The sequence below is a fragment of the Halichondria panicea genome, chromosome 9, assembly GCF_963675165.1.
Source record: "Halichondria panicea chromosome 9, odHalPani1.1, whole genome shotgun sequence".
Classification (NCBI taxonomy): domain Eukaryota; kingdom Metazoa; phylum Porifera; class Demospongiae; order Suberitida; family Halichondriidae; genus Halichondria; species Halichondria panicea.
Window position 1 is genome coordinate 2,338,363 of NC_087385.1, and position 16,782 is coordinate 2,355,144.

General features: G+C 40.2%; 1 protein-coding gene and 1 long non-coding RNA gene across 4 annotated transcripts in view; both read left to right on the forward strand.

Annotated features, from left to right (window-relative positions):
• Positions 1 to 11,596, forward strand: part of LOC135341092 (DNA topoisomerase 2-binding protein 1-A-like) — a 36,061-nt gene extending 24,465 nt beyond the window's left edge. Inside the window, exons 15-28 of one of the 3 annotated variants that reach the window (XM_064537567.1) lie at positions 218 to 346; positions 533 to 807; positions 1,588 to 1,670; positions 1,894 to 1,983; positions 2,634 to 2,702; positions 4,322 to 4,806; positions 4,980 to 5,262; positions 5,446 to 5,496; positions 5,866 to 5,959; positions 6,197 to 6,408; positions 6,722 to 6,763; positions 7,000 to 7,140; positions 7,477 to 7,610; positions 11,378 to 11,596. In XM_064537567.1, coding sequence (XP_064393637.1) covers positions 218 to 346; positions 533 to 807; positions 1,588 to 1,670; positions 1,894 to 1,983; positions 2,634 to 2,702; positions 4,322 to 4,806; positions 4,980 to 5,262; positions 5,446 to 5,496; positions 5,866 to 5,959; positions 6,197 to 6,408; positions 6,722 to 6,763; positions 7,000 to 7,140; positions 7,477 to 7,610; positions 11,378 to 11,384 — 2,095 coding nt within the window. In that variant the 3' untranslated portion in view covers positions 11,385 to 11,596. Of the gene's footprint in view, positions 1 to 217; positions 347 to 532; positions 808 to 1,587; positions 1,671 to 1,893; positions 1,984 to 2,633; positions 2,703 to 4,321; positions 4,807 to 4,979; positions 5,263 to 5,445; positions 5,497 to 5,865; positions 5,960 to 6,196; positions 6,409 to 6,721; positions 6,764 to 6,999; positions 7,141 to 7,476; positions 7,611 to 7,672; positions 8,999 to 9,089; positions 9,317 to 11,377 lie in introns of those variants that run through there. The other 2 variants (XM_064537566.1, XM_064537565.1) reach the window with 2 other exon arrangements.
• Positions 11,597 to 13,764: 2,168 nt separating this feature from the next.
• LOC135341102 (uncharacterized) lies at positions 13,765 to 15,613 on the forward strand. Its single transcript, XR_010396528.1, has 2 exons — positions 13,765 to 14,151; positions 15,301 to 15,613. It is a non-coding gene; the product is annotated as an uncharacterized LOC135341102 (long non-coding RNA).
• Positions 15,614 to 16,782: the final 1,169 nt, after the last annotated feature.

Sequence of the window (16,782 nt, forward strand, 5' to 3'; positions counted from 1 at the left end):
GGAGTGGGTGGTGTGTGTGGGGTGGGAGGAGTGTGAGTGTGTGCAACTGTTCCGGGGAGTGGGTGGTATGGAGTGAATGTGTACACTAAGATGAGTATATGTATATATATACCCATTGAAGTGTTGTATACATGTACATGTTTATAATGTTGGGGCAAATACAAGATTCAAACATTTTTGGTCTTCTGTATGATTTATGTTATGTGTATAATTGCAGTGTACAGGACCATTTTGCTCGGTACCCAGCCCATGGTCTCCTGGCGACTACCCACCTTATAATGAAGCACCCCTCAGGGGACAAATACTCGTTCTCAGTCAAGTGGGGGGTACCTGCTGTGACAGACAGGTGGGGTACTAGTAGTACCATTCGTTTGTAGACTGTACCAATCACTAATGTTGTACGTGCATCGTAAGTTACTAAAAGTGTCCCCTTGTATACGATGCATGTACATGTATATAAGCTGTGTTGCATCGATATCTCTTAGACTTCCAAGCAGGAAACAACCTTAAGATGTGTTCTTACAATTTACAGCTGGTTATTTGCCTGTGCCAAGGCTCGGATTATTGTTGCCATTGACTCCCACCTTGTCAGTCTCCAGGAGGTTGCCCCGCCTCTCTCTGTTCCCACCCTCCCCTTGTCCTCGGCAGCCCCACCCACTTCCCTATCCAACAACGTTCAAGCTAGTCTGTCCACATCAAAAGAATGTGATGTTGAGAGAGCAGAGCCTATGAAAGATGTAAAAGGGAGGTTGACCATTCTCAGTGGTGTGGTAATAGCACTGAGTAAGAAGCTGGGAACTCAGGAGGGTGAGTCAAAGCATCGCTGTGCACATTAGTAGCACCTGAGCAGTGTATAAGCAATGGCTGGAAACTTGTTGAAGAAAGCTGTTCGCACTATCCATTTCGTTCCTATTTCAAAAGAAATCTGCCCGAATGTACATATATGCGTTTACACAAACACTCACAAACATGTACAACACCTCAGAATTAGCGCTCTGCATGTGTTTATATACTCTTAGCTAAACCGCTTCTGGCACAATCTACACCACCTCCAGAAGTGGGTTGGCTAATCCGGATTAGAACCCGGATAAGGCCGTTTACACGAACGCGGTTAGGTTTAATCCGGATTCCAACCCGGCCTGGTGTAAACGGGGCTTTATTTAAATAAAATAGCCTCTTTATGTTAGTACTGCTACAAATTAGTAGCTACTGTGCCCCTCCAGAAAAATCGTACCGTTTCTAAAAAGGGTGACCTCTGACCTTTAGAAGATATACTGTAGAGCGAATACTGTCTAGAAAAGAATCAAAGTTAGGTTGAGGGTTCATTTCGCTAATAATAAGATGTCGTTATTAACGTTTTGGCTTTCGTGTCAAACCTCCTCTGTTTTTAGGACAATAAGAAGCTCTGTGCCAAATATTGTCAAGTAGTTACTGTACATCTATACTGCCCCCCCCCCCCTCCTGGCCATAGTATAGCCACCCTGTTTGAACTTTACACTGATGGGGGAAGCACTGTATATAACTGAATTCTGAAATTGTACATTGTAACATGAATGCACGTCAACACATTGCCCTTGCTATACTCAGCCCAACTGAAATCTCTGGCCTTGGAGATGGGAGCTGAGTTCAAGAAGAGACTGGACCACAAGTGTACTCACTACGTCTATCAGGTAGCAGCCATAAAAATTGTACCTTTAATGTGTTCTTTTACCGTGTTGTTGAGAAACCCCAATGACTACACACTTATATTGGGTATAATTTGTAGGATTTCTATAATATGCATTTTCATCAGTCGTATTGATTCGTTGAAGGATTCAGCTGCATAGTGATTTAGTGTGTGCATCAATAAACTCATTTCTGTTCACTTATGCATGTACGCGTGCATGCGTGCAGGGTAAGGCTACAGAGGCACTGAGGGATCGTGAGGTGAAGATGGCTAAAGAACAAGACTGTTTCATTGTGTCCCCACACTGGATCACAGCGGTGAGTGGCTACATGTATAAATACTGTAGACTTTTGATTTGATGAGAAAATAATTGTACTTCGGTATGACGTATATATAGCACACGATACTAATAGTATAATTATAGCATATTCTACCGACCTACCCTAATTCCATACTACAAAAGCAGGTAGTGTGGATGGGCTTTCGAAAACAGTAGTTTTGTCTCAAAATTAGGCCTACCCAGGTGTTTGTCGAAATTACGCTCACTCATTAAGTATTTTTTGTCCGAGTCTGAGGCCTGCCAGCGCTTGAAAACAACAATATACATGGGTAAAGTAGCTAGGTATAAAGAAAAGTATGATTGTTTGCATCAGAAGGTTGTTATACCTGCAAATAGGAGCAATAATAATGTTCACCTTTGACCCCACAGGAATTCTATAATAATTATGGTCTATAATTATTACATAATTGACCGCGTCATGATGATGCAAGCATGTCCAACACTTCCTCTGATAGAACATTAAGTTGTGTGTGTAGCCCTCGTATCCAATTTTTGTAAAATGTGTATAAAAACAATAGAAACTGTTTGTGTGTGTAAGGCCTATACTACATGTACCATTACTCTTGTGTGCAATTATATATAGGCATGCTATCATTATGTTTCCCCCTCCCCCACACACATACACAGTGCTCAGAGCGGTGTGCTCGAGTAGAAGAGGCTGACTACCCTCACACCTACAACCCCAACATGGCTCTGGTGAGTAGCTGCACACAAATTTACTTTTGCATGGTAATAACTAATCGGTATTAATGTGACAATGTTTTTTCGTTTCAGAGGAGGTCCGATCACCAATTACTATACAAGTTTAGTGCATTTTCAGCATTTAAATCAAAATGCAGGGCCCGAATAACATTAGTTATGGTCACTGTAATAATTACCTTAAGGTTACTATTATAGACGGGTAGTAATTTTAGCGTACTAATTTTGGCGGATTTGTAGCAAATTCATTAGCACAATATTTGTCAAAAGATGCATGTACCGTACCCTCGCGAAAATACGCCCACCCTTTTCTGCAAGAAGTCTAGGCTTATTAGGGGACTGGGCATTTAATCGCGAACTGCGAGTTTTCATTTGAATATACGCCCACCCGCGGCCTCAAATCGAGGTTTACACTTTGCTCTATGACCATTCTTTATGTTTTCATTTTAACTCTATTCGTTGCTTGTCACTTGTGTCGATGTCAAATGTAGCAGAAACTTCCCAAAGGATGGAAGGTCATACTCCTACAGAGCAGCTATCAGGTACTTTTGTTTCAGAAAACCAAGGCAAGGTAACCTGCAAAATTGGCCTGTGTGATAACTTTCTTGGACTTCGTGTTTTCTTTTCTCTGCATATAACCTTAGGACTACTTGTTCCCTGCATATACATCTTCAAGGGCAAACAGATCCATACAGAGAAAGTTATATGTCTGATCTGGTCCAGCAAGGAGTATAGTCTTACTAGCTACTACCCTTTCTTCACTAAAATTAACAGTCAACATGTGGCATTTAGCTACTGCGCATGCTCAAACTCTTCATTCTGGGTGGGCTTATAATCGAGTGAAAATACCCTTGTGCAAGAACTTCGAAGCAAAAGAGGGGATGGGCGTTTATTCAAGATGGGCTTATTTTCGCGAGGGTACGATACTAAGAGTATGATATAGATGGTTTTAGCATGCATATAATACTCTCAAAATCACATTTTCATTATGCGCATTACAATGTGCATTATATGCTGCGTGTAAACAGGGCTTATTACAACATTAGAAAAATAAATAAATAGATTCATAAATTATTAGCGCAGACTTAGTTAGCGTTAATTACAAATTCGCTAAAATTAGTACCCGTTTATAATAAGGTATGCATGCCTGATGGTCAGTAAAACAACGCTATATAGTGCAAGCTTTCACTCTGTTCAGATGATGGTCATCCAAATGCACTGCATATTGCAGGATGTGAGTCTTTGGATATAGCCTTCATGCATGCTTCGTTCAAATAAAAGGGAGCAAAAGCTGAACTGAACTTTGTCTGCATGCATGCATGGCTACATGCTACATGGCTAGCTACACGCGGCCTTTTAATCGAGGTACATAGAATTATTTATTTGGAGCTGAAGATATCCTTTACCAGGATCAATGGAAGAGGGACCCTAAAGTAAGAAGCTATAGCTATAGAATTATGATTTTGATTGTGGTTGCATGTGCTTACCCTAGCCCAGAACATACCAGAAGGCTTCTTTGCTGATTTTGCTGTGATTCTAGTCCGCAGTGAATGTCTCATGCACTGTGTGCATGCATGTGTTATTGATATTTAGCATCCATTTTCTTCTATATTTAGGCTGGTCTCTCAATGCCAAGAAATACCCTCAGTCAGTTGCAAGCCAAGACCACATCAACACATTTGGATGCCCCACAATCCAACACCATGCATGGGAATGAAACAGGTTCTGAGGATGACACCGATTCTTATAATTCTGAGAGTGATACGGATGACACTAAAGTTGCATCTTCGGAGGCTGCCAAACGTTTGCAAGAGCATCTTGAACAAATCAAGGAAGCCCCAATGGATCAGCATAAAAAACGGCGCAGTCGCCGACTCTTGGGCAAGGAAGACAAGACAAACGAAGCCCCACCACCCTCACACCAGCCACACCATCGCAAGTCCCCACATAAAAAGGGGCGAAGTAGACGAGATCGCCGCGGAAAACGGAAAGAAGAACAGCTCCTCGAGAGTCAAGTAACTGATTCACAGCTGCTGCAAGTGACCTATGATGACCCCAACGGCAGGAAAGAGAGAGAGAAACTACTGGCCAAGATTGATAGGTGAGAACTGGGTTGTACTTCTTGTTACGTGATTGTGGATTGTATATATAGAATAAGGTAGCAAGTGACTGAGTATATACAGTTCAGCTCCTACACATGCATGCAGTACTGGTATCGTAACTGTCCTTTGTTATGGATTGATATAGAAGCTGTGTTTTGCATTTGCATTACAGAGGAGACAAATTGAAAACCCGTGGACTTGAAATAAGTGAAGCTGTTGGAGATGATGCTCCTCCGAAAAGTATAGATTGTCCGCTCAGTGAAAACAAACATCAAGTATTAAAACCTCAATCTTCCAAAGATTCAATATCTAGCAACAAACTTGTTTGTGATAATGACCTCCCCCCGAGCACTCCCGCTGCTCCCTCATTGAACGTTCCCATAGTAACACACGCGAGCAAAGGTGGAGGAGTTCAACAACTGTATGATGAGAGAAACACTAGCATCACTACCAGGGTGAGTGAGTGCTTGTGTAATTTAATAGAGCCATCAGGTTCGTCTTCATGTGTTCTGTCTAAGTTTACTTTTGTCAACCCTAAGCATGGAATTACATTATCAAAACATTGTTGGTTAAAAGTAAGCTCTATCACTTTCTTGTGACTTTTTAAGTCTTGTTCTACAATCCTCCATTGACTGCAGACCCGGAGACAGTGTCAACCTAAGATTCTTCTGTCTTCTTTGGACCAGAGAGTAAGTGCATTATTCACACCAGCAGAAAAGTGCCTACGCAATGCTATGTCACTGTATGTACCTCATTCTATATGAACAAGTTATAAAACACATGCATATGAGCGTTTGAAACATCGATACTCTGGAGAAAATGCTCTTCAATTATTTTTGTTACATGCACAATCATGCAGTACTTGAAGCTCTTATGTTTAGTGTGTGTATGTATACGTATATACATGCATCTTTATGAATAATGTGATAAATTTGAATTTTGCAAACTAATGCCTTTCTGCACGACAAGGTTACGAAATAAATCGTTGAAACACAGTCAGCTTACCGTATTCCTCGTGCGGCTACGCCTCGAGGCATAATTATTGTTCGTTGCCACAGGAAAAACTGGACTATGGTGCCCTGATCCAGGACCTGGGAGGAGATTACATTGACCAGGACTACTTTTCCCCAAAGTGCACACACCTTGTTGTTGGTAAGCTCAACTTTTCAACTTTCACATTACTGTTTCTATATCATACATGTAATTATGTGCAGATAAAAACTAGCTCATGTGTATTTTTTGTATACATATACATGTGTAGTATCGAATTATGGCCCGGTATTGTGGTGTATAAGCAGTGCTTTTTCAGCCAGGCTAGTCCTCGATCTGATTGAGTGGTGTACACGCATGTTTCCATTATAGAAAGCAAGAATATCTTTGCACTCATAGGTAGAGCTAGTAGGACTGAGAAATACTTGGGAGCATGTGCAGCTGGGAAGTGGGTGCTACACAAATCATTTCTGGAGGAGTCTCGAGCTTGTGGTGCCTTCGTCAAGGAGGAGTCTCATGAGTGGGGTGTAGCCAAGGCAGGGGGCACGATCCAACCACTGGAGGCCGCTCCAAAAACATGGAGACTAGCTCTTGCAGAGAAACAACGACAGGTAGGGAATTTAGGCATGCATGTATACCGTATATAGAGGGTAATTTTCGTGGGGCAAAATATTCGTGGTTTTTGTGGTTGAAGGTCTGACCACGAATATTTTATCCACGAATGAAGCGACCTTGCCTACCTTTACACAGTGCAAGCAGCAACCACAAAAATAATATCCACGAAATTACTAAATATACTGCTCAACCACGAATATTTTGTCCCCCGAAAATTACCCGCTATACGGTACTGATCCTGTATTAATTGTGTTGAATGGTGCATGATGCTATCACTTTATTATATGTAATGCATTTTCTTTCGATTAGAATCCTGGCCAGTCTGTGAGCGGAGCATTCGATGGTTGGAAGGTGAGTTTTTTTGCTGTTCCATATAATTATACTATCTATAAAACTGCTTTAAATTAATCGTGAACATGTTAGCTATACTGCACATGCTCAAACTCTTCATTCTGAGTGGGTATATATCGAGTCAAAATACCCTTGTGCAAGAACTTACGAAGCAAAAGAGGGGATGGGTTAAAATGAGCGTATTTTCACGAGGGTGCGGTAATTATTCAACTTGTTGCATGCTCTCTGTGTACCAGGTCTTGCTGTTTGCTGAGCGTAACAAAGTGCCTGGGATGAAGCGACTGCTTGAGGCCGGGGGAGCACAGGTCCTCACTCCTTCTAGTCACAAGGCTGCCACTCACGCTTTCATCAGCATCAGCTACTTCCCCAAGGACTCAGTAAGTATCGTACATTGTATGCCATGTATATATATATATATATGCATGAGAATTGTACATTTAAACAGTGCATGGGGAATAGTGGAATAGTCTATAATTATAGGTTGTTGAAAAACATGTTCCTTGTACAATAATTATATGTACACTGCATGGACATATACGTATGGCTTCAGAACCCTATACTACTAGCATTACCGTGCTAACGATGTATGATTTCCCCACTATATATACATACAGTCCTTGCATGTATTGATTATCGAAAGGCAGCTCTATATTGGCACCCTATAGTTAGTTGGTTTGATATAATTACGACACCGCTGCCGTTATTTTTTCCAGCTCTCATTGGAGCAGCTTGTCAATAATGGGGTCCACTGTTTGAAGCCCGACTACATTGCGGACTATTTAGCCAAGGGAAGTGCTCTAAAAACAGAGTCACTCTATATCAATGAAGTCAAATCGCTAACACGAAGGTGTGTGCATGTGTGATTATGTGCCCACATACTATTATAATATAGTGCATGCATGCATATAGTGTCGAGCTCCTTCTTAGTATACGGAAGAGAGAAACAGGTTCGCTTGACAATTGAAGGCCTCCAGTAAAGAATAGCAGAGTGTTGCACTAACTTACTCGGTAGATCAAAGAAACTCCAGTGGCAATGATTACTAATTATGGAGTAATTATGGACAGTCAAAAGTAAATAGTTCTATATAGAGACTAAATTCACTGTACATAATAATAGCTGTGACTAAGAGTCATAAATTATTATTACACATGACAGTACAGTATTGTATATAAATGTGATTTGTGGTAACAAAAAGAAGAACAATCCACCGGGTTTTATTTTTATTAAAGGTTTAGCAATTAATGCAAGGATACAACAAAATTAATATCTATAAAGCTATAGGGTGAAGTGTGTCCTATAATACAAACTTAAGTTTTAATAGCTACAACATGTCAACTCTATAAGTGAGAATACAAATATGTCTTAACATAATTGAACATAATTATTGTTGGATTCTTCTTGCAACCATGCATGCGAATTGAGTAAAGTATAGCGCGAAATTTTCGAGGGCTTAATTTTCGCGGATTTCGTGGGTTAGCAATCCTACACAAAAATTAAGGCGTGGCTTCCGGTAAGCAGTCATTCCGCGAACATTGTGCAACGAAATGCTTTTAGAGGCCAATCCACGAAATATAAGTGCCTCGAAAATGTCGCGCTATATACGGTATATATTATATAGCTAGACAGTCTAAACTATTGCTATTGTTTCAAGTTCAGAGATTGACTGCCAATAAACATTTTTATTTTGTATAGTAAAGTACAACGACAACAACAACTGAAAAGGGTAATGAATGGACAACTATTTATAAGAGTCAGGTCCCGGGGGTGATCAATAATAATCCAGAATAGTCCAGAACAATCCAGAGAGGAAGGGTGCATGATAATCGAAAACCAAAGAAAAACTGTGATCACACAACAATCATAAATGTGTATAACAAGTGTGATAATTATAATTATACATAACAAAACACATCAGGATAGATGACAACACATCATGAACAATCACGCACATGCACCATGCAGTATATATACACACCAACACATAATTTATACTAACACAGTATGAGAGGTATACCACCAACACATATATACTAGCACAGTATGAGAGGTACCGATCATAGACCTCTTCCACAACTCCCTGAGGCTGATAACTCTCGTCTCTCAATCTCTTCAGGCATGCATGCATGTGCAGTGAAGTATACAAACCCAACCAGACTGACTACCCATGCAAACTAAATGCTGAGCACATTTTAGTTTGTGGGCGGCGATTTTTTTTTTTTTAATAGGTGAAATTCATGACCGTGCAGAATCTTTAACATTAACGTTATAGCTAAACCTGCTCTAGGATACTGCTTGGTTAATGATAACTTTGTTTTCTCCATGCAGAAATCACTAATCTACGCTACCCCCTCTTCTACGCAATTCTATGACTGCATGCAGAAACAGTATATGCTCTGACCCTATAATATGTAAAAGAACTATGCCATTTTTAGTCTTTTGTATTCTACACTCTTTCTCATTGTAATAAAGCCGTATTACTGCATGCATGTGTATAATTTCTGTTGACCTCACACAGCACACCTATTACAAAGTACAGTGTTAATTGTCCATAATGCATAATGCATGCATCAAAGTAAATAATTATTGATTATAATAGCCTTGATTCATGCAGCCTGCATGGAATCAAGGCCATGCGCAGTGAGGTGTGAGATCACGATATGTTATAGTTATAACACGGGCACAAGGGATGTATGGAATATATTGCACTGAAGCACGAGGGCGTAAGCCCCGAGGGCTGAGTGCAATATATTCCATGCATCCCGAGTGCACGTGTAATAACTAGTTTATATCCCGAGGGCATAGCAACATAACACTGTCTTAGTAACACAATATAAACTGCACAAAAAGATGACAAAGACAACTCTAGACACAGCTCCATCTCTTCTCTCTCCTAGACGCCAGTATATTATGCAGCGTATAAGATTGGCATGACAGACGAATGGCTTGACAAAAATTGTTGGAGTTCCAACGCTGAAACCACTGCAAAACAGCCCCACCCCTCTACTGCTGCAAAGAAACAGCCCCACCCCATTTACTGCTGCGAAGAAACAGCCACAACCCACTATACTACTCAGTGTAACTGCTGCTCGAACAGCCCCCTCCACTAGCACTATCCTCGGTATCACAACCAAGCCAAAGAAGCTCGCCTCTACACTGCTGCAAAACAGCTCAAGCCCCCTGCAAAAAGAGCCGCTTCTAGTGCTATGATGAAGCCAGAATTGACCGTGCATCAAGAAGTGGAGGACTAGGTCTAGGATCACAGAATCTTCACAAAATGAGCTTGGGACGATTTTAAAACCTGCATGGTTGCAAAGAAGAAGCTCCAGCAGTGCTGAACATTCATGCATGGCTGGACTTACTTTGATACTTATGATACAATATTTAATTTAATTATGCCAGAGGGGCGTTTTGTGGTCAGTGCAATATGACTTTTCAGCAGTGCAATATGACTTTTCAGCAGTGCAATATGCTTCATATTGCACTTGGCAACAACATAGCAACGGGATATAACTGCAAATATAACATACATGCATGCAGTGCCTCCATATTATAGAGCTCATAATTATGCACTCCATGCACTTCTTCTCAAGTACATGCATGTATATATGCTCGTATATATCTGAAGGGTTTTCAGAGAATGATGACAAAATTAAAGCACTTACGCTAATCAAGGCCATGCATGCATGCGCAGTGAGGTGTGAGATCATGATAGCATTTAATAGAGCAGATAGCCAACAATTGCAATAAGCAAAACGCTCAAGTGGGATCTAAAGCATATATTGCATGCCTATATATACACGTTTAGTAAAAATAAATGATAGCTTTATAGCATGAAGCTACTGCTAGCTGGCTATTAGTTAACCCTCAATATTCATGCATGTACTATAGCTTCATTTTCTATTGCTGTGCTTTGTATAGACACCTTGGCTGGGAATATAAGAAGGTCATGCATAAGCTAGCTATAAGTGACTGGGTATAGCTCCTATATATACCACCATTGTGTATCGTCTGTCCCTTGTTATGGATTGATAGAAGCTGTGGTGTGCATCGGCATGCATGCATGTTGCTAGTTGGGCGGAGCCCGACCGTCCCTGACGGGAGGTCGGGTTGCAAGCCTATCTGGAATTTGTTCTGCGCATTATGTAGTACTGCTATGAATATTATTATTCTCAAGTGGGTGTTAACCGACTTGATGACGTTGTAAACCACAGGATGGCACAGCAATACTGCATGCGGTTTTGCAACTAGATGCAAGCGGAAGTGTAACCAAGCCACGTGAAAAATGCTGCAATCTGATAGGGCGCCACTATAGTGGCGCTAGAACAAATCCCAGATAGGCTTGCAACCCGACCTCCCGTCAGGGACGGTCGGGCTCCGCCCAACTAGCATGTTGCGTGGTTGTTACAGAGGAGACAAATTGACAAAATGAGACAAATTAACGTACTTTTTTGGTGTGATTACATGACTGTAATTGTTATTTTTAGGTATATATATATAAATTATACTATAAGTATACAGAATGATACACTTGTCAGTGGAATATGTATACTGTGTCATGCCTCAGTATATAGTTATATGACAGTGGCAATTACATGCCTGCCTGCGATACGTAGAGTATGATGTGGAGGTGCGAGAAGGAACCATGCAGATAAGGCAAAAACGGCTGAGGGAAGAATCTGGAGGGCTTTAAACTGCTAACTGAACTGACGATGCTGCATTTTTTTAATGGCTGTAAGGTGAGCAGCCCATATATATATGCTGTCAGAGATCATTCAGTATAGGTTCAGCTCATAAATCGGAGGGGTAATATTGGCCTGATGTTGTCTCCATGATACTTGCTAAATATATAAACTGCATTGAGACTGAATAAGTGTATGCATGCTCTATATATTCATGTCACGTGTTCTGCTGCATTTCACCATTTTTATTTAATCTGTTTCCAAAGACCCATGGCTACTGCATGTATATACTCATCATATACTTGTGTATACTGCTGGAAGTCATTATTGCACATACATTTCTCCACTGAATAAAGAACACCTCCGAGTAGCGGACAAAACCTCATGTCCGTTATTCGGAGGTTTCACTGCATGCATGTACCGTACATGCAGCAGGTGTATTTGGAGGGTATAAATTTCGCGGAATAGCAGCCTTTCTGCAGCATGCGTGCATATACATGCGATATTAAATTCGTGGGTATAAATGTTTGTGGTATACATGCTTAATTAGCGTAGACACAAACATTTATACCCTCGAAATATATACCCACTATACGATATATGACTTTAGAATTTGTATTCTCTGTCTGTATATATAAAACAATTAAAAATGTATTATTACGATACATTTTACGGGCTAATATAGTTGCATGCGCAAACAATGTAGCAGGCCTTTTTTCTTCCTTCAAGGCTTGCATGTGGAGGAGGCTATTATTATTTTACTATTATTATGATAATGCATGGTATTCATGGTCTGGTGATTTGGGTTGTTGTCTCAGCGGTGCATGTGCATGTGGATACGTGCATGATGATGTGGAGGAGGCTATTATGCTCATTTTTGTGTGATAATGCATAATATGGTATTCATGATCTGGTGATTTGGGTTGTTGTCTCAGCGGTGCATGTGCATGTGGATACGTGCATGATGATGTGGAGGAGGCTATTATTGTGTGATAATGCATATATGTGTCAGCGGTGTGCGTATGGATACGTGTGGATACAGGAATAGTGCATGTATACAGAAGACATTTATGAGCTTGTGGTATATTAGTCTGGGGGCCAGACCTAATAGCTCGGGGGCAAAATCAAGAGAGCTAGGATTAGGTCTGGAGACTCTTGCAGCATTTCCGTGTGCTCTAGCGGAATGTGGCCAGAGCCAATGAAATGCATGTCATGTGATTTTTAACCCAATGAAATGCGAGTATTGCCTCTGTGGAATTTGGATTACAGCCAATGGAATTTGGATACAGCCAATGAAATGAGAGTATTGCTACATAACCTCCAATATCACAGTCTCCGCCCTATTGACATTCCAAGACTGTCACACGGAAGTGCTGCAAGAGTCTCCAGACCTCTTTCTCTCTTCCCCCTCCTCCCTCTTGAGAAAAGGTCTGGCCCCCAGACTAATGGTATATATAGGGTCTCCACAGCAAAATTTGATATGCAATATTAACGCTTCAGAATCTGCTAGCAGATGCTAATACAGTCACCTTTAATGAAATGCTTTGCAGCATTAAAAACTTTGTAATTCACTCAACTCTCACGCAAATGCTAGTAGAAAGGCAGAGGTAAAACGCAATTAACTGGTCACGTGACCAAAATTACAGTCTATACTTAGTTCAGCGTCTGTGATGTTGCAGTATAATTCCCGTTGATGATTTTGAGACTAATGCATGGGTAATAATTAAAGACAATTGCAAATTGGTAAGAATTAAAGACTAATAGGTACAATGCATGAGACTTGGAGACTAGACTATAATAGGCAAATTTTAGGCCTATACTCACCACAGCAAATTTAGATTTTGTTTACAAAGGGAGCAAAGCTTGTTACCCAGCTTTTATTAGAGATAATTATATTGGCGTTGCGATACAAACCTCATAATAGACTGAGACTACCGGTACTAGATATCTAGCTGATAAGTTCACTATGAATATTATTATTCTCATGCTGACTCTGTCAGACTGCAGTGTGTCATATCATTATAAGTGCATGACCTATAATAACCCAAAATTATAAGCCTAGCTTGTCTTAGCTAGCTGTGGGTGATACTTTTATTATTATTATCAGAATTGCAATACTCTTCTATATAAGACTATAGTTCTGTTTGTACTTCTATTCGCTGTAAATAGATCCATGCACACCTCAGGCCGATGAGGGTTTAGCATGCATGCAGTTTTTAAATCAGTGTGAGAGGAGTGTCAAAACAGGAAATTCCTTCATAGTTGCATGGTTGAAGGTCTTGCATTTATAGCACATGCATGCAGTATAGGTATTTAGTATATAGATTCCATGCTGTAAAGTCAGATCAGCTATAGATCTATATACCTTTCTAAGAATCTAATATATACACTGAGAAACTCAGTCAGTTTGTTTCAGGAATAAACTATCTATGAAAGCAGTCAAGCCGTCTGCAGTGAACTCGCATTGTTGTTTCAAGATGGGTTGTAGACTGAGGTTCTTCTATTCCAAGGGAGCATTTCTGGTCCTGCTGTGGGTGTTCTTGCAGAGTGCTACATGCTGGTCAATTGTCTGCCTTTTTAATCAGCTTTTCCGAGATATTCCACGCAGTTCGGTGTACTTTTATGTTGCCCTCGTTCCTCTAGTACCACTTTTTGCTATTGCACCACTGGCTGGGTGGTTAGCTGATGCCCATTATGGAAACTTTAAGGTACTTAAATTTGGTATGATATTGCTGTTCTTTGCTTCAGTTCTGGCTTGCATAAATTTACTGATCGATCCTGAAATTGAAAAATTTGGATACTTGAATATAGTGATAGCAAATGTCGTATACGCACTTTTGATATCAGGTTTCAGTTTTTGTGTAGCAACATCTCTTCAATTAGGCTTAGACCAGATGCCAGATGCTTCAGCCAACAATATAATTAGCTGTATTAACTGGTTAATTTTTTCATTTTGCTCTGGAATATGGGTTTGCGATACCTCATGGTTCATTCTAGAGGAATGTGCTCTAAAAGACACGGTCAAGAAAGGTCAGCTTTTTAGCATTTTCCCTGTAGTTTGGATGTCCTTTTTTGCTGTACTGTATTCATTTTAGCACCAAAATGGCTGATTAATGAACCAAAATCACCTCAGTCGTTTAAAACTATCTATCGTGTTCTCAAGTTTACTGCCAAGCACAAGGCTCCCCTCAATCGCAGTGCTCTCACATACTGGGAAGAAAACGTCCCTTCGAGAATTAACTTGGGAAAATCGAGATACGGTGGCCCGTTCACCACAGAGCAAGTAGAAGATGTCAAAACCTTCTTTAAAATCATTGTTATTCATGTACCATATTTTATCAGTGCCACATCAATTGCATCTCGTCCCCCTTTCTTTTCCTTCGCCAAGAAAACATTGCCTGGTCTTGGTGACTGCCAATCTGCTCTTGTATATGGTTTCACATGGAGTCCTGCGTGGTGTGCAATGCTTATGATACTGCTCACTGAGTTGGTGATTTACCCACTGGTAAAAATAGAGCCACCAAGTCTTCTTAGGCGCATTGGAATTACTTTGTTTTTTATTCTGGTTGGGAGCATTGGATTTCTAGTTGTGGATATAGTGAGCTACGTCGTAGACATTCAGTTTTCTCACTGGCAACAAATCGCCTATTCTGTGTATTTTGCAGTCATTGATTTGTACCTATTGTTTAGCATTACCCTTCAGTTTATCTGTGCTCAGTCACCCTATAACATGCGTGGCTTATTGTCCGGCTATTCAGTGTTCTTGCATTTGATTTCAGTAGGGATTGGAGCAATAATTTATCGAATTATAACTGTAGCTTTCCCAGGAGATTACCAGCATATTATTCATTCTTCAGCGGGTGTTGTTCTGAGTCTGGTTGGGTTTGTACTTCACTGCCTCCTGGCTCATTGGTATAAGAAGAGAGTGAGAGACGAGAGTTATCAGCCTCAGAGAGTCGTGGAGGAGGTGTATGATCGGTATCTCTCATATTATCACTGAACACTTTGTACCTTTATTATTGTGCTGTATATAATTATATGCTCGAGATAAATTATTACCTATTTGCTACTTGTCTTAAGTTAACAGCCTCCTGTTATTCTTTTTAAATCGCCTATTATTCTCACATTATTCCTCCAAAGCACAAAATTATAGTTATTCTACACTGTTAATGTGTTAATTAACACACTTTAGGGGCAGCGTTGGGATGACTGTTTAAGTTTTAGGTGCTAAACAACACACCTATATGAAGAGTGCTGTTTAACACATTTTAAGTGTGTTCTATAGTACACTGCTGGGTGTACATGTGCTCTACTGCACATACATAATGAATGTAAAGTAACACCCTTGTTAGTGTGCTAGCCTTACCCTCGACGGTCCATTGTCCCGAAAGGAAACTGCTAAAGGAAACTGCTAAAGGAAACTGCTAAAGGAAGGAAACTGCTATTCAGCTCAAATATCCCGGATTTTAAAGTTGCGCTCCTGATTTGGGTTACTAAGCTTATACTCCAATAAAGCTTCAAGCCTGGAAAAGCTTGGAAACTCTATAGCTGCTAGAATTTTAATGGCGGCTATATAGCTACATGTATATAGCCAATAAGTGGGCGGAGCTAGCTTACTTGCATGTGCAATTAATGATGACGTTATTATTGTTATGAGCACGTGCAGTGAGCACGTGCAGTGAGCTAGCCGCATCAGCGGAGCCTCAAACAATTTATATATGAATTGTTGTCTTTGCACTGAAAAAAGCAGAGTTATGTGCTTAAATTATTGTGAATTCCCCCAAAAGTTGCCTCATTTGGTGGCAGGCTAACGCGCCCATGTTTTGTCCCTGAAATTTGGCTGGGGAAGTTGGTACCTATGTAAGGATACTAAGTAGCATATTATATAGAATGACTATATATACTTTGAACTTATCGTGCAGTTATCTTATAATGTGACATATTTTCACAGGTAGATTTTTCGGACAGTCTACGAGCAAATGATTTTGTTCTGGATGATTGCATCAACTTAATTATACACTAGCGTAATTATTTCAACCCAGATTGTTTACTGTTCAACACATTTACTTATTGTTGTTGTTGTCATAATTATTCATCAGCTGACAATGCACCAATCTCACTGATAATTGCTATAGCTCCATATATGTATTTGCTTCGAAGATTGGCAAGTTTATTGGGTGTATTTGCAGGAGAACTAACTTCCCAGGCTATAATACTATTATAGTATTGGTATTTCCTCAAGTGCAACTCTTTTGCTTTTCAAACCAAGGCAATGAACTGTTTGGCAAATGGTGGATATATACAACTGCATGTCAGTGAGTAGTCTGTTAAAACATAAA